Source organism: Crocodylus siamensis, chromosome 4, assembly GCF_052110815.1.
Source record: "Crocodylus siamensis isolate JL-2025a chromosome 4, ASM5211081v1, whole genome shotgun sequence".
Lineage (NCBI taxonomy): Eukaryota > Metazoa > Chordata > Crocodylia > Crocodylidae > Crocodylus > Crocodylus siamensis.
In genome coordinates, this window is record NC_143398.1 from 65,648,918 (window position 1) to 65,671,851 (window position 22,934).

General features: G+C 51.4%; 2 protein-coding genes across 2 annotated transcripts in view; one reads left to right on the forward strand and one right to left on the reverse strand.

Moving 5' to 3' along the window:
• Positions 1-15,116, reverse strand: part of LOC149865805 (endogenous retrovirus group 3 member 1 Env polyprotein-like) — a 25,906-nt gene extending 10,790 nt beyond the window's left edge. Inside the window, exon 1 of the mRNA XM_090042480.1 lies at positions 14,860-15,116. The gene's annotated coding sequence lies outside the window, so the exon portion shown is untranslated. The remainder of the gene's footprint in view (positions 1-14,859) is intronic.
• Positions 14,334-22,934, forward strand: part of HELB (DNA helicase B) — a 29,254-nt gene continuing 20,653 nt past the window's right edge. The window contains exons 1-2 of the mRNA XM_090042477.1: positions 14,334-14,627; positions 20,509-20,883. Of these exons, the coding sequence (XP_089898603.1) occupies positions 14,405-14,627; positions 20,509-20,883 (598 nt within the window). The 5' untranslated portion in view covers positions 14,334-14,404. The remainder of the gene's footprint in view (positions 14,628-20,508; positions 20,884-22,934) is intronic.

Here is a 22,934-nt window from a genome sequence, read left to right on the forward strand (position 1 = left end):
ATCTAAGCTAACATGCTCTGACCTTGCATTACATATTGGTAAAACCTAATTTAATCACATACTCCATAGCCCCATGACTTGTGGTGGTGAGCTGCCTGGAACATGGGTGAGGCATTGGAAGGGGAGAAGGGTCTCTTGCCACTCCCCTCCAGTGCAACCTATTATGGGCCAGTAGGGGGTGCTCCTGCATTGACCCACCCACCTCACTGCGCCCAACCACCTTCCAGGCTCCAAGTGCCTCGCTGTGGGCACCTCATGTCTGGCCAACCCCCTTCCTGGAGCACACCTGCTAGCCTGGGGACAATGATGCCACCACCCAGGGTCTGGACTGATCCTGGCCCTGTACCCCCTGGGAAACACAGGCCTAGGAGTTCTTGAGGGTACTTGAACCACTGCAAGAACTTGGGGTGCTTCCCTCAGTCTGAAGCATACAGTGGTCTCCCTTAGTCAGCCAAAGCAACGGGACCCCAAGGCATAATCTAGATCTGCTCCCATGCTAGGTACAAAGGAGAACCTTATTAGTTACAAGGAATAGGTTTGGATAGGGCACAGGGTAGAGCAATATCAGAGAAATCTCATAGAGTAAACAGGGTGCGTGGGTAGCCTTTGATCACACATTTGACTTACTGCAAGCTATATATCTAGTTAGACCTCAGGTAGCTTACTCATGAATATCATCCAGAGGCAGATAGAGTTTCCCTCTGGGGGCAAGCAGTTCAATGAACATGAGTTTCGAGAGACAGAGCAAATTTCGCATGGTCCAGCTTTTCTCTGAGTTTTCATCATGGCTACTGCCCCTCCTCCTGAGCAGTTCTTAACTTATATAAACCTTATGACCTCATTTACCTGATCCAATGAAGGCCAGCAACTGATGACTGCCAGCCAACTAATTTGAAATCCATTACTGTTTTCTGGGTCGGCTGGCAGGGTCTTTAGCCCCCTTCAAGTCAGGCTGGCATTGCTTAGAACAATAGGGAGCTTAAGCCCCCCACTCAGGTATGTGATGCCAGTTACATAGGCAGAGGGAGCAGGTTTCCACCCTCCCTCAGGAATGTGTCCAGCTCAGGTTACAACTCAGGGTTACCTGGAGCCCATGGGATGTCTGCCGTCTGCAGTGACCATGGTAACCGAATTGTCACATTGCAGAGTTTGGGGAGAGACAGAGATGGTATTCTGCCACACAACCACCACAGCCTGCAGGGGCTGAAGCTCTGTGATAGAGCTTCAGCCCCTGCACTCCCCCAGCCTGGCCTCACAGCACATCTCTCCTGGCCCCTGACATTTTTCCTGACTTGAACTGCACCATTCAGTGCGCATGATTTGGCTTTCCACCCAAGTGGGAGCCCACTTCTTGAGACCTTGTTGTCATAGACAAGCTCCAAAGGAAAGACAGATGGCACCCAAGGCTTGGAGGCTTGGGTGCTGGCAGCAGAAGAGGGGTCCATGTCACAGGGTTCTACAATCCAATGGGGCAGTAAAGATGCCATCTGGGGTGGGCCAGGCTCATTGGTCTAGGCTGTAGGGCTGGGAAATCCATCAGTAAGGTACAAATTCTTGACATAGAAAAGCTGACTTCAATAAGCTAAGGATTTTCATAAGTAATGCCCTATGGGATCATGAACTGCAGGGAGAGAGTGTGGATGAAGAGTGCTCATTCCTCAAGGACATGATCCTCGGTGCACAGAAGTTGTCCATACCTATATGCAAAAAAGGTGGAACGGGGCTGGGAGGCCATCTTGTCTCAATAGGGAAGTTGCAGTTGTTCTGAAAAAAAAAGGGAGGCTTACCAACAATGAAAGCTAGGAATAGGCCTCAAGGACAACTGCATACGATTGGCCCACAATTGTAGGGGGCAGATTAGAAAAGCAACGGCAATGACCAAATTCAGGCTAGCAACCAAAATCAAGGACAATAAGAAGTCCTTCTATAGGTACATAGGTAATAGGAGGAAAACCAGCTGAAACATGGGACCACTGTTCAATGCATCTGGACATCTGATCACCAACACCAAAGAGAAAACTGAACTCCTGAACAAGTACTTTGTATCTGTATTCCACCAGTCTAAGAGTGATAGGCTGCCAAATGCAAATATGACACAGAATAGTCACAGTAGGGATGATCACTAGGCCCTGATCACTGATTCGATTCAGTGAAGATTCAGCCTGATTCGGAGGCCAAATCACTGAATCCAAGTTGAATTGGGAGAAAAATAAAAACCTCTGAATCAATTTGTAAAAGATCTGAAAAAAGATTTGGAGATTCATAAGGCAGCCTTTCAGGGGAACAGAAACTGAGAAAGGGAAGGGGGAACAGGGGATGGAAGACTGACATCTGTAGCTGGCCAGTGACTGTGATCTTTCCCTGATTGCCCTTCCAATCACAGTGGTCTGGGGGAGGGATGTAGAAACAGCATATAATTCTCTGTCTGCAGCCTTTCTGTGCCTTTTGTGAGCTGTTTCTGTCTGAGCAACAGCATCTGAAAGGTACTGAATTAGCTTGGGTTCCTACCTAGTCAGTCTCCTTCTAGTTTGTGTTCTTGGAAAGGATTGGATACAGCTTACTAACAAGAATCCCTCTACTTATCCCTATCCAATCAATTTCTTTCAACTTATTCTTCCCCAAAAAACCTCTTACTTGTTCTTGGGGGTGGATGGGGTGGGTTCCCCACACTTTTTAAAAGGAAAGCTGTATTTTCCCTTGCAGTGTGATCCATCACTGTGCAGGAAAGCACATACATTACACACACTCATACACATACATAGAGAAGAAGAGATATGATATAGTTACACACATAACAGTAAACACAACACAGAAAAACTCAGACACAGTTATTAATCAGAGAAGAAGAAGAAAAGATATTACAGCTGTACATACACAGAGACATTTTCCAGCACAGGAAAGACTAATATGAAGTGTACTCAAAAGGCAGATGCCAGGTCTTCTGACAGGGGATAAAGAGGGGCTAGAGGGGGTAGGGAGAGAGCTAGAGCTGCAGCCCCCCCCAACATAGTCACATCCTCTTTCCTGGCAGCCATGAATCTTCTGCTACCAGTGGGAGCAAGGAGGTGGGAGCAGTATCTGTCCCTACACCTGCACCACATCCCCTAACACCAGAAATAGGCACCAGCAGCAGAATGATAATCTCCACTACCCTAATTTCATCTCCCAGCATAAGCCTCCCAGTGCCAGAGGAGGAGCTGGATCTGGAATCAGGGGACCTGAGCACCCTAGCTAAAGAAATTCTGGGGACTGAGGGCGAATCTGAATTTGTGCTCCACATCTCCCAAATTTTCCCTAGAGCCAGGTCTCCTTCTCCAGAAAGCACCTCAGAGGAGGTTAAGGTTGTGGAGGCAAAGGTTGTGGAGTCAAGTAGTTCAGCTGAGTCAGCTCCTCCTGTTGTTGTGCCTCACCCTGCTGAGGAGGGGGTTAAGGCAGGATCCCCACCCTCAACCCAGATGCAAGGGGGTTGTGTAGTATGGGATCATTTTGAGGTGGCAGATGATCCCAAGTATGCTATAAAAAAAGCTCAGTTAGGCTCTGGAGTGGTGAGAGATGCGCGGGTGAAGCCTGCTGTGCCCCCGCTCCCCCGAAGCCCCACAGACACCCCCTCAGCAGCCACAGAGCCCCCTGCTGATCCCCAGCACAGCCGGAGGTAAGCGGGCTCGTGGTGGGAAGGGGTTAACTCCTCGCTCCCTGGGAGGAGGCCGCTGCCTGGTGCCGGGCCAGGTCAAGCCCCCGCCCAGGACCCTACTTGGCCCAGCCCCCCAGGGAGCCACTCGACTGGAGCCGCGCGAACAGGCTGCGTAAACAGGCGCTCGAGTTAGCGTGGAGTTCGTGCAGGAGAGGGCGTGGGAAGGCACGAGACCCTGCCTGCGACCCCCCCCCAGAGTAGTCAGCCCCAGTCATAGCCAGCCTACCAGAGGCATGACATGGATGGGCATGCGCCGCACCCCGAGGGTCCCCTCGGGCTCTGTGGCCCCCCCCCATTGGGCACCTCAGAGACGGCCACCCAGACGGAGCCCATGGTTCCGGGCTCCACGCAGACGGAGCCCCTGGCTCTTGGCTGCAGGGGCTGCCTGTCCCTTTTTCAGGCTCTGGGGCCCGGGAGCATGGCCACCTCCCCTTGCGGGGTCTGCTCCCTACTGGGGTCTCTGGTGCGCCAGCTGGAGGAGCTCCAGGCCACAGTCCAGAGACTGTGTGCCATCAGGGACTGCGAGCAGGAGATAGACTCCTACTGCCAGGCCCTTCTCCCCTGGGAGCCGCAGGGAAGAGCACCGTCTCCCTCCATGACTGAGGAGGACTCTGGGACCTCCCACTCTGCCCAGTCGGGGGCATGGACCAAGGTGGTTAAGGGCCCGAAGGCCCGCCGCACCAAGGCCCCTCCCTCGCCGGAGCTTAGCAACAGGTTTGCACCTCTTGCAGCCCCAGCAGAGCCTGCTCAGTTGCCAGCTCCCGCAGGCAACCCAGGCTCAACCGCAGCTACTGCCCCCTCTCTCCCCAAGTCAAAGCGAAAGGTGTTTGTTGTGGGAGACTCCATCCTGTGGGACACTGAGGGGGCAATCTGCCGCCCTGACCCCTTAGCCCGGGAAGTCTGTTGCTTCCCGGGGGCCCGCATCCGAGACATTGCGGAGGGGATCCCACAGCTCCTCCGGCCTACAGACCACTACCCCATGCTCCTTATTCACGTGGGCAGCAATGACACGGCTCGGAGCACCCCCAGCCAGGTCATGAGGCGCTACAGGGAGTTGGGAGCGGGGCTTAGGGGTCTGGGAGCTCAGGTGGTGTTTTTGTCGATCCTCCCAGTCTCAGGCTATGGGCTGAGGAGGGAGAGGAGGATCCATGCAGTGAACCAAAGACTGCGGAGCTGGTGTCATCGGGAAGGCTTTGGCTTCCATGACCACAGCCCGCTCTTTGGCGAGAGAGGCAGAGAGCTGCTGGGAAGAGATGGCCTCCACCTCTCTGCCCTGGGGAGGAGGCTCTTCTCAGCCAGGCTGGCTGACCTGCTCCACCGGGCTTTAAACTAAGCCTGCTGGGGGACTACTGCCACTGCTGGCCTGCTGAGCGACCCTTGCAAAGCCAGCAGACCAAGGGAGCACTTAACGGAGCCCACCCCTGCTCCAGCCCTGGCACAATCTGTAGGCAAGGCAAGAGCCCCCAAGGGCACACTTGACTGCCTGTACACTAATGCCAGGAGCCTGGGTAACAAGCAGGACGAGCTCGTCCTCCTGCTCAGTGCAAAGAATTATGACGTCATTGAGATAACGGAGACTTGGTGGGACTCTACCCATGACTGGACCACGGGTATAGAGGGCTATACCCTGTACAGGAGGGATTGTGTTGACAAAAGGGGCGGGGGTGTAGCTCTCTATATGAAGGAAAGCTACATGTCCCTGCAAGCTGATGTTGGCGACCAGCATGGACAGCTAGAGACCCTCTGGGTAACAATTCCTGGGGAATACAGCACAGGGGACACAATGGTGGGAGTCTACTACAGACCTCCCACTCAAAGTCCTGAGCTTGACCAGGAGTTCGCCCAGGAACTGACTGAGGCCACTTGCTCCAGGACCTTGGTTGTCATGGGTGACTTCAATTACCCGGACATCTCGTGGGAAGATCACTCAGCAAAATCCGAGCGGTCGCAAAGCTTTCTCTCGTGTGTGGATGACCTCTACCTGACTCAAGAAGTCTATGGGCCAATGAGAGGCAAAGTGCTGCTCGACCTGGTACTGGCTACAGGGGACGACCTAATCGGCGACCTAGTGATCGATGGGAAGCTGGGTGACAGCGACCACAAGCTGATCACCTTCACCATCCGCTGTAAAGCTGGCAAGTCAGTCAGCAACACAGAAGTCCTTGACTTCAGAAAAGCCGACTTTCACAAGCTAAAGAGGATTGTCGGTCAGGCCCTTAGGGACCATGACCCCAGGGAGATGGGAGTTCAAGAAGAGTGGTTGCTTCTCAAGGAAGCGATCCTCAATGCACAAGCTAAATCTATTCCAACACAGAGGAAAGGCAGCAAGAAGGCACAGCAGCCTTCCTGGCTCTCCAGGGACCTAGCGGACCTCCTGCAGCTAAAAAGGAAAGGCTACAAAGGATGGAGGACGGGATTCACCACCAAGGAGGATTATTCTGCGCTGGTCCGGTCCTGCAGGGAGCAAACCAGGAAAGCCAAGGCTGCAACTGAACTCCAACTAGCTTCAGGCATCAAGGACAACAAAAAGTCCTTTTTCAGATATGTGGGGAGCCGGAGGAAAAGCAAGGGCAATGTTGGACCCCTGCTAAACCAGATGGGGCAACTGACAACTGACGCCCAGGAAAAAGCCAACCTATTAAATAGGTACTTTGCGTCAGTCTTTCATCAGTCCCATGGGATGCCCATGCCTGCTATGAGACAGGGAGATCCGGGTGATGGGGATCCCCTACCCTCCATAAATGCTGACCTCGTGAAGGAACACCTTGAGAAGCTGGATACCTTCAAGTCAGCCGGCCCTGACAATCTGCACCCCAGGGTACTTAAAGAGCTGGCGAGCGTCATAGCCCAGCCCCTGGCACGGATCTTTGAAAACTCCTGGTGCTCTGGTGTAGTGCCTGAAGACTGGAAGAAGGCCAATGTGGTGCCAATCTTCAAGAGAGGGAGGAGAGTGGATCCGGCTAACTACAGGCCCATTAGCCTGATTTCTATCCTGGGGAAGATCTTAGAAAAGTTTATTAAGGAGGCCATCCTTGATGGACTGGCCCAGGCTAACATTCTAAGGGATAGCCAGCACGGGTTTGTTGCAGGTAGGTCTTGTTTGACCAATCTCATTTCCTTCTATGACCAGGTGACCTATCACCTGGACAAGGGAGAAGAGATTGATGTCATATATCTTGACTTCAAGATATATTGGACTCAAAAAAGCTCGGACCCAAAAAAGCTTTTGATCTGGTATCCCATGATCACCTCTTGGCCAAACTGCCCAGTTGTGGCCTTGGCTCCACCACGATCTGCTGGCTGGGAAACTGGCTCCGTGGTCGGACCCAGAGGGTTGTAATTGATGGCAGTCACTCATTGTGGTGCCCTGTGACCAGTGGGGTCCCTCAAGGCTCTGTCTTGGGACCCATACTGTTCAACATGTTCATTAATGATGTGGACATTGGAGTCAGGAGTGGACTGGCCAAGTTCGCCGATGACACCAAACTTTGGGGCAAAGCATCCACGCCAGAAGATAGGCGGGTGATCCAGGCTGACCTGGACAAGCTCAGCAAATGGGCGGACGAGAACCTGATGGTGTTTAACACCGAAAAATGCAAGGTTCTCCACCTTGGGAGGAAAAACCTGCAGCATCCTTATAGGCTCGGCAGTGCTACATTGGATAGCACTACAGAAGAAAGAGACTTGGGGGTCATCATTGACCACAAGATGAACGTGAACCTGCAATGCGATGCTGCGTCTAGTAAAGCGACCAAAACGCTGTCTTGCATCCATAGATGCTTCTCGAGCAAATCCCGGGACGTCATTCTCCCCTTGTACTCGGCCTTGGTGAGGCCGCAGCTGGAGTACTGCGTCCAGTTTTGGGCTCCACAATTCAAAAAGGATGTGGAGAAACTTGAGAGAGTCCAGAGGAGAGCCACGTGCATGATCAGAGGTCAGGAAAACAGATCTTACGATGACAGGCTGAGAGCCATGGGACTCTTTAGCCTGGAAGAGTGCAGGCTCAGGGGTGATCTGATGGCCACCTATAAGTTTATCAGGGATGACCACCAGGATCTGGGGGAACGTTTGTTCACCAGAGCGCCCCAAGGGATGACGAGGTCGAATGGTCACAAACTCCTGCAAGACCGTTTCAGGCTGGACATAAGGAAGAATTTCTTTACTGTCCGAGCCCCCAAGGTCTGGAACAGTCTGCCAGCGGAGGTGGTTCAAGCACCTACATTGAATACCTTCAAGAGTAAATTGGATGCTTATCTTGCTGGGATCCTATGACCCCAGCTGACTTCCTGCCCTTTGGGTAGGGGGCTGGACTCGATGATCTCCCGAGGTCCCTTCCAGCCCTAATGTCTATGAAATCTATGAAATCTGCCAGCATTGCTGAAGGCAGATCAGCCAGGACAAGGAGGTGAAATACTTCACTGTCATGGCCATACTGCTGCATCTCAGGAGGCAGCACCTCCTCGTTCTTGCTCTTCCTCAGCCTGGCAGTGGGAGCATGCCCAAAGAGAAGTTCCTCTCTCACTCCAAAGCCCTCTTCCCCATGAAGCAGAGGCAGGCCACCCTGGAGCAGTGGGGGAAAGCCGCCTACAAAGCAGGGTGTGCGAGTGAGGTCACCGAGAGCATTGTGGAGATGCTTGCTTTGGATGGCCAGCCCTTCTCCTTAGATGAGCAACCAGGGTTCAGGCGACTCATGGCACTTATGGCCCCATCCTTCCCAGTGCTCGCATGCACCACCTTTAGCAGGACGGTGGTGCCCTCCTTGTATGAGGCATGCAGGGAGTACTTGAGGGAGGAGCTGTGCAAGGCAGGGCTACAGGTAGCCTTGAACTTCATTTCAGACATCTAGAGCAGCCAGGCTGGAGATCACACCTACCTTTTCCTCATAGAGCATTGGTGTGATCAGACAGGCCATCGGTGGGCTCTCCTTCAAGCCAAAATGATGGAAAAGTCCTACATGAGAACGGAGATCATGGTGGCCATGGACTGCATGGTGCAGGGGTGGCTCACTGGGCAAGGCAAGCTCACCTGTGGGTTCGTGGTCACCAACAATGGGGCCAATATGTTCCAGGCAGTCTGTGATGCCAATTTTGTTGGTATCCACTGTGTGGCACACAAGTTCCACCTCATAGTCATGGACGCCTTGGAAATGGAGGCATCAGGTGGTGAGAGACAGGCTGGGGGATGGGGGAGGGGGATGTAGCCCTACCCAAGCCTGTGTCTCTCCCCCAAAAGCCTGTCTCTCTCACCCCCTGACTCCTCCATTCCCACTTTCACTGATTGGCTTTCTTGCCTGCATTGCATGCTAGCCTCTCGCTTCTTTACTATTCCTTCCATCCAGGAAGAGCATACACAAACAAACTAGATGCTTCCTCAGCCTGATGAAGGGTTTTTAAACCCACAAGCTTGCAAAGAAGAATTTTTCCAACTATTCCATTGGTCTAACAAAAGATACCAGATTGACCCTAAGAACCTTGTCTGGGCTATGTCCTTTGACCAACACAGCTACAACCTATACCCCGTAACACACAAAAGTGACACGAGTTTTGCTTTCATCAGTTCGAGGTGCAGTTTCAGTCACATGTCATGCGGTTTGCTTGTCAGCAGCCTGAGGTGCAGTTTCCTAGAAACCCCTGCACCTATCTCCTTGAAACTTGGCAGGCCTCATGGTCTACTATCTCTGCTCTTTTCATCCAAATCTGCCTTAACACACACACAACACGAGTTTTGCTTTCAGCAGTTTGAGGTGCAGTTTCCCCAAAACCTATGTACCTATCTCCTTGAAACCTGGAAGGCTTAATGGCTTCAGCAGGGGCTACCATCCCTGCAATTTTTATCCAAATCAGGCTAAAAATTACCAAGTTATAGGTATTTCAGTGATTCCCCATTATACCCTATGGCTGAATCTCTGAATCCCTCCAAATCAGTGCCGAACCTTCCAAAGCTGATTCAGCCAAATCAATTCAGGACAGTGATCCAAATTTCTGAATTGAATCACTGTCCTCCGACATGGCTGAATCTAAATCTGAATTGAATACTTCCCTATTTGCACAGGTCTAATGATCACCTACCAACAGTCAATGTAGAGCTGGTGAAAGAACAGCTCGAGAGGCTGGATATCCATAAGTGAGCAGGACCGGATGAACTCTATCCAAGAGTGCCGAATGAACTAGCTGAAGTAATCACAGGACCACTGGTGAACCTCTTTGAGAATTCATGGCACTCAGGAGTAGTCCCAGAAGACTGGAAGAGGACCAATGTTGCGCCCATCTTCAAGAAAGGGAGAGAGGAGCCAGGGAACTACAGGCTGATCAGCCTGACCTCAATCCTAGGAAAAATCCTTGAAAAATTTTTCAAGGACTCCATATGCGATAAGCTAGTAGAAGGCAAAATTCTGAATAACAGTCAGCAAAGTTTTGTCATGGGTAGGTCATGTCTGACTAACCTTATCTCCTTGTATAACCAGGTTGCTCACCACCTGGATAAGGGAGATGAGGTCGACATCATTTACTTGGACTTTAAGAAGGCCTTTGACTTAGTACCCCATAAGGCTCTCAAGGTAAAACTAAGGGACTATGGGCTCAATAATTCAGTGGTCAGATGGGTGCAAAAGTGGGTGTGGGGTCAGACCCAGAGAGTACTAATAGATGGATCTGTGTCAACCTGGCAGAAGGTAGCCAGTGGGGTCCCCCAGGGTTCAGTACTTGAACTAGTGCTTTTCAACATCTTCATCAATGATTTGGATGTGGGGGTGAAAAGCACACTGGCAAAGTTCACCAGTGACACTAAGCTTTGGAGAAATGCAACCACACATCAGGGTAGGCTGACAATCTGGGCAGACCTAGAGAGATTAGTTAAATGGGCAGACCAGGACCAGATGCTGTTCAGCCCTGAGAAGTATAAAGTGCTCTACCTGAGAAGGAAAAATGTGCAACAAACTTACAGGCTCGGTGGTGGTATGCTAGCTAGTACCACATCTGAAAGGGACCTGGGGGGTCACACTTGACCATAAAATGAATATGAGCCACCAGCGTAATGCTGCAGCTAGCAAACTATACACTGGCATGCATCAACCGATGCATCTTAAGCAAAACTAAGGAAGTTATTCTCTTGCTCTACTCAGCATTGGTGAGGCTGCAGTTGAAGTATTACATCCAATTCTGGGTGCCACATTTCAAGAAGGATGTGGAGAAACTTGACAGAGTCCAGAGAAGAGCCACTAGTATGATTAGAGGCCTAAAGAACAAGCTATACGAGCACAGGCAACATTGGGGGGGGGGGGTCGGGGGGGGCATGTGCCCCCCCGAGATTGGCTGCTGCCAAAGCCACTGCCAGTTTCTGTGGGAGGTCACCGCTTGCTACCCCCATCTCTGTTGACAACGTGGCTGCTGGCAGCTGTGGATGGGCCCCACTCGCTGCTCACCACCCTTACCTCTCCCCTGCTGCTGACACTGTCACCAGTGTCTGCAGGTGGTCCCCGCTCACTGCTCACCACCATTGCCACCAACGCCAGCATCTATGGGCAGTCCCCACTCACCGCTCACTTCCTTGGGCCCCCCCCCAGTTGCAGGAGGCACCAGTCATTCATGGCAGATACGGGACTGTTCAACCTAGAAAAGAAAAGACTTTGGGGAGATTTGGTGGCAGCTTACAAATATATCAGGGGAGAGCATCAGGGGCTAGGCAAACAACTATTCGCCAAAGCACCCCAGGTAGTGGTAGTGAGCTGCTCAGAACCCAGGTGAGGCAGGGGCATAGGAAGGAGAAAATTGGCTCATGCCACTCTCCCCCAGTGCAACCACACTTTTAATGCTATATCCAAGTAAGGTGCCAATAATATTTTCAGGAAGCAAGTAAAGTTTTCAAATTATTTCTGGATGTGATGCTATGAAGCTAGCTCTATGCCATACCACTCTACACCACTCCTCTACTCCCTGCCAATCTGGCGGTAAGGTGGCAAGCTATAGCCACCCCAGAATTGCACAGTCATGCATACAGTCGTGCGCATCTGGATTGGTATCCATGGATCTACAAGGTTGATTCCAGCCCCTAGCAATCTATGAAATGCTTTCTGCTACATATGTCAGGACGTTTTTAAGGTTCCCTCTTTGGGTGTTGGCTACATCCAAGGCTGGTGTTTTTCATTTTCATAGATTCATAGATTGTAAGGCTGGAAGGGACCTCAGAAGATAGTTTCATAGTTGGTAGGGTAGGAAGGGACCTAAGCAGATCAAGTCTGACTCCCTGCCATGGGCCAGAAAGGATGCTGGGGTCAAACGACCCCAGCTAAGTGATTATCTAGCCTCCTTTTGAAGACCCCCAGGGTAGAAGCCGGCACCACTTCCTTTGGAAGTTGGTTTCAGATCCTAGCTGCCCTGTGAAGTAGCGCCTCCTGATGTCTAGCCTGAATCTACTTTCAATCAACTTATGGCTGTTGTTCCTTGTTACTCCTGGTAGTGCTTGGGGGAACGAGGACTCCCCCAATGCCTGCTGGTCCCCCTTGGCTAGTTTATAGACAGCCACCAGATCCCCTCTCAGCCTTGTGGAGGCTGAACAGGTTCAGGTCCCATAGCCTCTGCTCATAGGGCCTGCCCTGCTGCCCCCGATCATGCGAGTGGCCCTCCTCTGGACCCTCTCCATTCTGTCCACATCCCTCTTGAAGTGCGGTGCCCAGAACTGGACACAGAACTCCAACTGCAGCCTGAGTGGTGTCACATAGAGGGGGAGGATCACCTCCTTGGACCTGCTTGTGATGCAGCTGTAGATACATGACAAGGTGCAGTTAGCCTTCCTGACTGCATCCCCACACTGCTGGTCCATGTTCATCTTGGAATCAATAATGACTCCAAGACCCTTTTCTGCCTCTGTGCTGACAAGGGAGTTCCCCAGCCTGTAGGTACGGTGATGGTTCTTCCCCCTTGGTGCAGTACCCTGCACTTGTCAGTGTTGAAACCCATCCTTTTCTTATCCGCCCACCCCAGTGTAACCTGTCCATATCTAGTTGTAGCCTGTCCCTCTCTTTTAGCGCACCCACTTCTTCCCACATCTTAGTGTCATCCACAAATTTGAACAGGGTGCTTTACACCCCCTCGTCCAAGTCACCGATGAAGACGTTGAACAGTGCGGGCCCAAGTACCGAGCCCTGGGGAACCCCACTGCCCACATCCCTCCAGGTCGAAAAAGACCTGTCCATCACCATTCTCTGGGTGCAGCTCTCCAGCCAATTTGTGACCCATCTGACTGCGTAGGCATTTTCGCCCAATTTTTTAATGAGAACGGGATGAGAGAGAGTGTTGAAGGCCTTCCTAAAGTCCAGAAAAACTACATTCACCGTGACACCTGCGTCCAAGGATTTTGTGACCTAGGTGTAGAAGACCACCAGGTTCGTCTGACAGGACCTACTTCTAGTGAACCCATGTTGGTTGCCCCTAAGCATATTCTCCCCTGCTGGCCCCTCGCAGATGTACTCCTGGATAATTTTCTCAAAGAGCTTCCCCAAAACCGAGGTAAGACTAACAGGCTTATAGTTTCCTGGGCCCTCCTTCCTCCCTTTTTTGAAAATGGGGACCACATTGGCCCTTTTCCAGTCCTCTGGCACCTCGCCAGAGCACCATGAGAACTCATAAAGCTTTGGCAGGGGTCCTGCAATGATCCCTGCCAATTTCCTCAGCACTCTGGGGTGGAAATAGGCAGGATCTAGCCCCCTGCACCAAGCTGGAAAGATAAATGGGGGTCAGGTGACTGTCTCCTCTTGAAGATTTCCGGGGTAGGTGATTGCAGGGTCTTTGGCTGAGGTGTGCCAACACTTCTGCTGGGACCAAAGCCAGAGGTGTATGTCCCTTTGCTCAGGGTCAGACCAATCCTCATATTTGGGGTCAGGACCGAGTTTTAGCCCATAGACTGTGTGGGGTTTTGCCCTCTGTAGCGAGGAGCATGGTCCTCTGCTTGGGATTCCTGTAGCACAGCAACCCTCAACATTTTTGGCAGGTGACCTGGATGGGCAGTACACTGTCTGTGCACAGTCTGGGTCCAGTGATGGTCCTGATCTTGCATCTTAGGTCATTGGCATTGTGTAGGGGGTACATGTGCACCCTGTGAAAAGGTGTTGCTGATACTGCTGGCGGTGCTGGCGGGCGGTTGGTTTGCCCCCCCGCCCCTGCTGACACTGCCGGCGGCATCTGCAGGCGGTCCCCAATCGCTGCAGCAGTGTCTGTGGGTGGTCACCAACTGCTGGTCACCGCTTGCCACCTGCCTGCAGGACCCCCTGACTTGCTGCAGCCACACTCCCGCTGCCCGCCGCCTGCAGGGGCTTGCTGTGACCAGCAGCCTCTGGGGGCCCACCGCGTGCATGCCTGAGGTTGCTGCCCCAGGGCCCCATGTGGCCTCGAGTGGGTGACAGTCCGACCCAAACCTGGCCCCTGGCCGAGGGGGGTGCTCGATGCAGCCCCAAGCTGGCGCCATGCGGGTGTGGGGCGAAGAGACCGGACACAGCCGAGGCAACATCAGTTCCCCAGCCGGGGGGAGCCCTGGGCTGTCTCGGACTAACGCGCTCCGGCGAAACAAGACGTCGCTGCCGCGGCTCCGCTTCCCGCGCGGCAGGGGCGGGGCAGCTCGGGAGCCTGAGGCGGCTAGGACTGGAGCCGGGGCCGGGCCGGAGGCGGAGTCCCCGCCCGCAGGCCGGGAAGTGGGGGCTCGCGCCGCCTTCCGGCCTCGGGCATGGCGCGGGCGGGCGAGCAGCGCGGAGCCAGGCCGGGACCCGAGCTGTGGGGGCGGCTGCTGCCGCCCAAGGACGAGCCGGGGCTGGGGCCGGACGGGGACGAGGACGAGGAGGAGGACGAGGAGGAGGAGGAAGGCTACGAGGACGCCGTGCTGGGCGAGCCGTTCCTGGCGGGCCCCGCCGAGCTGAGCTGCGAGGGCGCCGGGCAGGCGCGGCGGGCTGGTGAGCGCGGCGGGGGGAGGGGGGTCGACGCAGGCACCCCCCGCCCCGGGTGTAGCGGGTTTGTGGGGGGCAGGTGACGTCACCGCGGGGGGGGGGGTGGAACCCTCAAGGCTCCTCTCCAATCAGAGTGGACCTGTGGGGGGTGGGGCGGAAGAGGGAAGGAATTTACTGCCTGAGAGCAGCTCTAATTTGAGTGGATGTGGGGGAAGGGCAATTTACCGCATTTACTTACCGTAATTACTAGCTCGTGGGCAAAAACTGGTCCCTTTCCGCTCCTGATGCCCAGCCCCACATTCACTCCCTGCCTGACCTGACTTGGCAGCGCCAGGGGTGCCCCCTGCAGCTGGTTCTCTTGCAGCTGGCACTCGGGGCAGGCAGCAGAGGCAGGGGCTGCGCTATTCCCCCCCCCACGTGAACCACTGAGCCCTGGTCTATGCGCACCAGTGGCTGAATCAGCCGTGCTGGAGCGTGGTGTGAGGCCGGTGCCTGGGGATGCTCCAGGATGCCACTGTGCTGGAATGGGGCCACACTCCAGCCTGCCGGGCCACTGGTTCCAATGCCTGGGATGTGGCAAGTGGAAATTTGGGAGCAGGGGGAAGCAAATGATTGCTGCCCCCAGTCCCCCACTGCCAAATTTTCAGGCCCTTGGGAACCCCTTCGGACCAGATCCCGCCAGCTGGCCAGGGGCTAAATTAACACCTAGGGTGTGGGCACTTGTAGCACCTGGACCATTTTCAGTGCGTTTTAGCCGAGGTCGTCCAGACATAAAAGCTGGTTTGGTACAGTTTTAAACCACCTGCAATCTTTTAAAAGTACCCAGAAAATCCAGTGTTATTTGTAACTGGTTCTCTGGGATTGGGATCAATGTTGGGTGCAGACACCAGTGGTGCTGCAGGCATCCCACACTGCACTGTTTCCTTCTCCCGCTTTTCCCATTGGGCATTGGCTGATGTGGTTTGCTTGGTGCCCCCTGGAGCACTCCTTGGCAACTGCTGACCTCCACTTCTGTTCCTGTTACTAGTTTAAATTGTCGCAAGAAATCAGTTGATTCACACCTCTGAGAACATGGGAGCTAACCATTTCTCTGTGGGCACATGCCCTTGGTTTTTCTGTGCATCAAACAGGCTTTCTCCTCCTTCTCCTGCTAATCTCCACACTGGCTGCTCTGGTACTGCTCGCTGCTCAGGTGGTGTTGAGGAGGTGGTCTTTGCTTTGAGCAAAGAACAATTCATGGGCCAATTCAGCCATTTTGGGGTGTGAAGCGCTGCGCAATGTATTAGTTTTCTTTCACATAGCATTGACTTGACCCATTATAGTTTCCTTCCATATACATAGTCTTTATTATCTGAAACCTCAGACTAGGTTGTGCTATTTGATGCTTTAGTGAGCTATTACACTGCAATAACTGGGCCAAACCTTTTTTAATGTTTAAAACTGAAAGTTATAACTAGTTACAAATTATGCTTCATTGCGGTTGTGTACAAAAAGTGTCATGAATCTATTGCTGGTAAAGTCTGTAGAGAAATTTTTTTTTTTATTATTATCAGAGAAGCAAACCTGTCGGCAAGTTTTACATTAATTGAGAAGCAATAAACTAAAATCATGCTAGGTGCCAGATCCTACACCCCTGCCCAAGTGTAGTGCTGGGAGTAAAATTATTTGGGTGCATCTACACTTTCATTAATGAGCCTCAATTACTGCTCATTTAATTTAGTACTTGTTTAATGAAGTACTAAATGTACAGTAACTAGAGTTACTGTGCAGTAGTGCCAGCACACACTTATTTTGGGATTCTTTAGCCTAATAACACTATGCAGTAGGCTATTAGCACAATTTTTAACTGCCACGCTACTGCAGTGTTATCAGGCTAATATGCAGTAAGCATCTCATGTAGACACACCCTTTTGTTTATCAGCACTTGTGGAATTTGTCTCCTTGTTTGAACTCTTATAATGCCTGAGTCTCACTCAAAATTGGGTGTTAGACAAGAATATAACTGCATCTGGAACTTTTAGTTAGGTGAGATTTAGAGGTTTATTTGAGTGCCCTAAAGTTCCTTTTTGAAGTGGGAAGAGTCAGCACCTGGGAAAATTCTGGCACTACATGTTTACACACTGACGTCCTTTAAAATTGACCAGCAGGTCACTCTGGTTTAATTCCTGAACACAGGCTGAGGGATGTTGAGTTAGCTCTTTGGTTGTTTTTCCAAGCACGCATTAGTGTTTTCCTTAAGAATTGAGTTCCGATTGTGTTATTTTTTTTAAGTAGTTGTGGTTGCAGTTCAAGTTGAGAAGTATGTAGCTTTGTCTGGTGATGAGAAGCTTGCCTGTCTTTATTCTGCCAAGGGGTAGCATGCTCAAATCCAGTTAAGTTTGCACTCTATTTACTAGTTCTGTTAAATAAAACCTTGTCATTCTTGTAAGGAAAATAGGACAAATGAAAGTAATGAAGTTAAGCAGTTAACTTCAATTAACCTTCACTTCTACTAAGTGATAAACATCTCCTGGCATTATCTCTTGAAAGTTGCAGAGTGCTGAAGATGCTACCATAAGCTAATAATAAACTTACTGTTTCCAAATAAGCAGCTGTAGGAAAAGGGTGTTTCCCAAACAGTGTATCCTAATACCAATAAATTTTCCAACAACTCAGTTAAGCTTGGATGAGATTCGTAGGGGCACAGACTGAAAAGCGTCCCCTGGCCAGTGATTCATTTTCTCTGCATTAGCAGGTCTAAAGGCAGTGATGCTGAAGTAGAGTGCCACCTTGGAATGCCTTGAGATTAGCACTGTTAGGTTTACAAACAGGATTCACAAGATAAACCCAGAGATTTGAAATGGAAATCCATAGGTGTGGTCTTCCTGAGTTCTCTGTAATAGAAAAACTGCCCTATTATTTTTCTGTAGTAAAAAAACAGAGTGAGAACTGAGCTAGCATTTTCTAAGGAGTGCCTTAAGTCTAAAATGTTTCAGAACTATACTGACCTGAGGATTTCCCAGACTCATCTCATTAAACCAAAACACTGCCTCAGACCTTCATACACATCTATGTGGCAGAACAAAAATAAACTACGGTGGTGTTTCTTAACCTGAGTAGAGTCAAGGGACCCCTTGGAGAATGCCAGCTCTTACCTTTTGTTCATTTTCTAGCTATGAAAAAATAGCATAGTTCTCTTGCAAAGATATCAGAAAAATCGCAACAAATCAGAAGGTATTTGGCATTATGGATTCCTGTTTGAAATCTCTGGTTTATGTTGTTAATCATGTGTAAGTATTTACATACCTCTTAATGCTAATATTGTACAGCACCCTGTGGCACTATTAAAAGGATTTTGTGGCACCCTGGTTGAGAATCCCTGCACTACAACATGTCACAGATAAAAGCAGAGGCGACAAGGGCAGCCAGCTATCTTGTCATGCCAACGAGCATCACATCATGGTATGGAAGAAGGTAATCCCCCCCCGGCACTGTTCTATTCAATCTGAGCCAGGGGAAATAACCTTTTTGACTCCAGATTAGTCAATTAGCAGGGTTCTGGGTTTTCCATTTCCCATGGAAAAATGGACAAAAGCACGGATATTCCCCTTTGCCGAAGGAAACTGTGGATTTTGTTGTTTTGCAAAGAGCTCTCCGCAGATTGGCGGAGTTCCAGCCTGTAGGGGGCTGAGAGGGAGCAGGGGGAGGGCTGTCCAGCAGGGGTTGCCATGTGCACATGTACACGCATGCATGCACGTGGCTGCCAGGTAGCCTGAAGGATGAGTTGGGAGGAGGTGGAAACAGAGGGAGGGGGACTTAGCAGCAGCCCCAGCTCTGCCCCAGCTTGGCAGTGCGTGGGGCGTAGGCCCCGGGGCTGTAATGCATGGCCACAGGGCCCCAGCAGGGAGTGGGGCAGGGCTGCAGGCGACTTGTTCAGGGCAGCAGGGGATGGGCTGGCTTCCTGACATTGTGTGTGCTCCTGGGGGACAGGAGGAACCTATGCCCTCCAGCTGTGTGCACAGGGTGGGCGTAGGCTGCCTGCTATTCCCACCCTGCTGCCTTCCCCTGGGGCCTCCACAGCCTGGTGGGTGCAACCCAGCACTGCAGGGCACAGCAGTGCTGTGCAGGAAAGCTCCCTACCGCTGTGAGCTCTACACTGCCCTAACCACATGCAGCAGCCTTGGGGGCAGTGGCGCAGGGTTGTGCCCGTCACTGCAGCCCCATGCAAAGGGGACGCAAAGGCAGCACACAGCTCTCAGCAGTAAGCAGCTTTTTTGCATGGCCTTGCTCTGCCCTGCAGTGCCTGGTCACACCTGCTGGCCTGCAGAGGCCCTGGGAGAGGTCAGCAGGGGGGAGCCTAAGCCCGCAACATGCAGCCCACACCCACCCTGTATACAGATCTGGGGGGCACAGGTCCCTGCTGCCCTCCTGGGAGTGCACAGGAGCAGGGAGCTGCCACCCCCCATCAGAGCCTGCAGCAAGGGTGGGGAGGAGCTAGGTTCTGCTACTACCAGGGGAGCAGTGGGCTGTGGACCCGGGTCCCTGACCCCGTAGCCCCTGGCAGCTGGGAGCTCTTTCCAGCAGGGGTTTGGGCGGGGGGGGGGGAGTGAGGGGCATGAGCAGGGCCAGGCAGGGGGCTGTGGCAGGAGAGTGGGGGGCACCAGCAGGCCTGCAGGGAGGCTGGGGGTGGGTGTGAGGGGTCCGTCTGCCGACCGACCGACTCACTGGGGATTCCTGGTGAGAGGGGAGTGTGTCGTCCTCACTGCGCTCATGCCAGTCTCGCCTGCCACGACTTTGATGGTAACCTAGGGGTTCATAATTGTGGCGCGTGCAGTCCAGAACCGGCACTCCGTCTCCGCGGGGTCCAGGGGTCCTGAGGGCTCCTCCTCCCCTACACCCTCGCCCGATCCTCCGGGAAAGTGGCCGCCTCTCAGGGCGGGCCACTCGTCAGGGTGCTAGCCCCAATAAGGTTTGTGAAGGAGAAAAAAACTACAAAGTCCAACAAAAGTTCCTGGTTGGGGTTCACCGGGGTCGGGGTTTGTTTGGCCCCTCGGCTGTCCCCCCCAGTATCCCTTATCAGCTGCGGGCTGACCCCCTTCCTGGATCCGGGCTGGGATCTTCCGCCCTCTCCCAGGGGCCTCCTTCCGCCCCTTAGTCTTCCCGAGGATCACAGGCACGGTGGTTTCCCCGCCTGTGATTGCCCCTATATTACAGTACTTACGGTACCCGGCTCCTGCCGGGTGCCGCCGCTTCCCACGGCGTTAAGCCACTCGTCTCTCCACCACCGGTCGGCCGGGCCTCCTTGCTGCGCTGGGGCTTACCCCTGCCCCAGAAGGTCCTGCCTCGTCGCCAGGCGGCTCGCACCTGCTCCAGGGTGTATTCCCCGACGCCGGCTCTTCTCCCGCTCACCCCCGGATCTGCTACTCCCGTCTCCGCATCCGCCGGGGCCCTCTCCTGGCCCGCCGGGCTCCTTTTATCCGTCTGGGTAGGTCTCGGCCCGGGTACTTCCGGGTTCCTGGAAGGGGGAAACTTGAGTGCCTGGCTTTCCACCTGGACGTCGGGCCGGTTTCCGCCACCGTCGGTGTTGCCCTCGCCCGGCACCTTCTTCACCCCCTCACAGTGGGAGCAAGGGGCCTTTTAGTTAATCACAGATTTGAGGGTTTTAATGGGAGAAATTGTGATTTTTTTTCCCCCCCCCCCCCCGATTTATTAAAAAAAAACAAAAACAAAAAACCCCCCAGGATGATTAGTATGATCTGGAATGAAATTATGGACATCTGTCAAAATAATAAAGTTAAAACTATTTCTGAATTTGTTGACCTAGTGATTTGTTTTGTAAAATGTAGTTAAATTTAAAATCACAATTTTTTTTAGTCTCACCATTTGTAATTTATATTATTATTTTCAGTTATAATACAGGAGGAAACATCCCAGAAGAAATATGCCGTGGTTGGACGTTTTCCGTTTGTTGGCCCTTGGTGGAAAGTTAACATTAAAGTTAAACAGGTGGGATCAAAGAATGTTGCACAAGGATATCCATCATATTTTCTACAGACTGATAGTGGAGAGAACCAAAAAGAAGTGTTTTCTCTCTTCTTGAAAGAGTGTGAAGTTCCTGATGATTTTATACTAGCATTTTTTAATTGGCTTCCTGCGAATGCATCTTTGGACTTCAGAAACCTTGAAGAAATACTAGATGAGTTTCAAAAGTCAAAACTTAAGGGAAGAAAAAATCCCAGAGAGACCAAAGAATTTGATATCTTTGTTTACGTTATGAAATCGTGTAAGTACATTTTATGTATTCTCACATAAAAATATTGAAGTTTTTGTTTTCAGATTTTTTTTTTTCTGGCTAATGACGTAGCACACAATGCATTTAAATAAACGTTTATTTTACAAAAGATTTTTCTTGTTCCCATGCTTAGCTTCAGGTATGTGAGTAGTTCCACAAACCTGTTTAAAATTGAGCATGTACATAAGTCTGCATGACCTGGGACATGAAGGAGTCAGATAGGGGGAAAACATTTTTAGGTGGGGGGATGGCATTTAACAGACAGATCCATCCAATAAATTTTTATTTATCTCAGAACTAGTGATTCAGCTCTGTTCAGCTCTCCTTTATGTGACACATTGAGCTGTACATGATTCATGTTTCAGGTGATATGATTTGTATAAGTGCCAGCTAATGAGATTTCCTTTCTAAGACAGAAGCACAGGGCTGGAAGAAACTTCGAGAGAAACTAGCCCAAACTTCCACTTGCAGGCAGGGTTAAATATACCTAGATCATGCCAGGCAGAAATTTGTTTAAGTTTAAAACCAGGTGATAGAGTTCCCCCTCCTCCTCAACCCAAAACCTTTTATTCTGTATGCCCACTATCCCACCCTAAATACCTTTTAAAGTACCAAGGCAACACTTTCTCCAGGAGAACTGGGGCTTATTAATCATGGGAGTTTTTGCCATTTAAGCTGCATGTGATGCAGATGACTAGACTGTCTTGATGGGAGTTGGCCCCAGATAAACTGATTATCTGTTTTTAGCTTATGATGAGTCTCCAATGAAGGAGGTTGCACAACATTCATAGATTGTTAGGGACTGGAAGGGACCTTGCAGATCACTGTGTCCAGCCCGCCCCCTGCTCTAGGCAGGAAGACAGCTGAGGTCAAGTGACCCCAGTGAGGTGGCTGTCCAGTCTGCTCTTGAAAGCCTCCAGGGTAGGTGACTGCCCTGATTGACAAGTTTTTCCTGGTATTAAGCCTGAAGCAGCCTTTCAGGAGTTTGTATCCATTGGTCCTGGTCTTCCCCAGGGGTGCCCTAGTGAACAGTTGTTCACCGAGCTTCTGATGCATTCCTCTAATATAGCGGTAAGCCGCTATGAAGTCCCCTCTCAAACTTCTCTTCTTTAGGCTAAAGAAGCCCAGGTCCCTCAGCCTTTCATCGTATGGCTTCCCTTGCAAGTCCCTGATCATACAGGTGGCTCTCTTCTGGACCCTCTCAAGTTTTTTCATGTCCTTATTGAAGTGCGGCATCCAGAACGGGATGCAGTACTCCAACTGTGGTCTCATCAGTGCTGAGTACAGCAGGAGTATCACTTAGTTTTACACAAGATGCGGCAGTTGATGCATGCCAGTGTGTTATTTGCCCTGCTGGCCACCACATTGCACTGACAGCTCATGTTCATGTGATGGTCGATCATTACTCCTAGGTCCCTTTTGGCTGTGGTGCAAGTCAAGCTGTCACCTCCGAGCCTATAGGTATGTTGAGGGTTGTTTGCTCCCAGATGGAGCACCATACACTTGAAAGTGTTAAACTTCATCTGGTTCCGGTTTGCCCAGCTCTCGAGCTTGTCCAGGTCAATCTGTATTTGCAACCTATCTTCTGGCGTGGCCACACTGCCCCATAACTTGGTGTCATCTGAGAACTTGGCCAGTGAGCTTTTCACTCCCCCATCCAAATCATTGATAAAGATGTTGAAAAGCACCAGTCCAGGCATGGACCCCTGAGGGTCACCACTGGCCACTTCCCTTTACATTCTGTTCCAGTTTCACCACCTTTACAGTTTTCATAATATCCAGCATAAGTTGTCTTTGCCCTAAATTATGCTCCTTCCTCCTGATCTTCCTCACAGTGTTCTTAGTCGCCTTTATAATAACCTAAAATAATTCATTATTTTGGGTCATGAATTCCATTGCTTTGAGTGCTGTTCTCTTGGAGACTGAGCAATTGCCTCCAAGAACTTGCTGGAGGAAAAAAGATCTTAGAGTCACTTTCTTCTAGGGAAGGCAGTTGATCAGAAAGCTTGATTTCTTGAGGTTTGATATACGAAATTTGAATT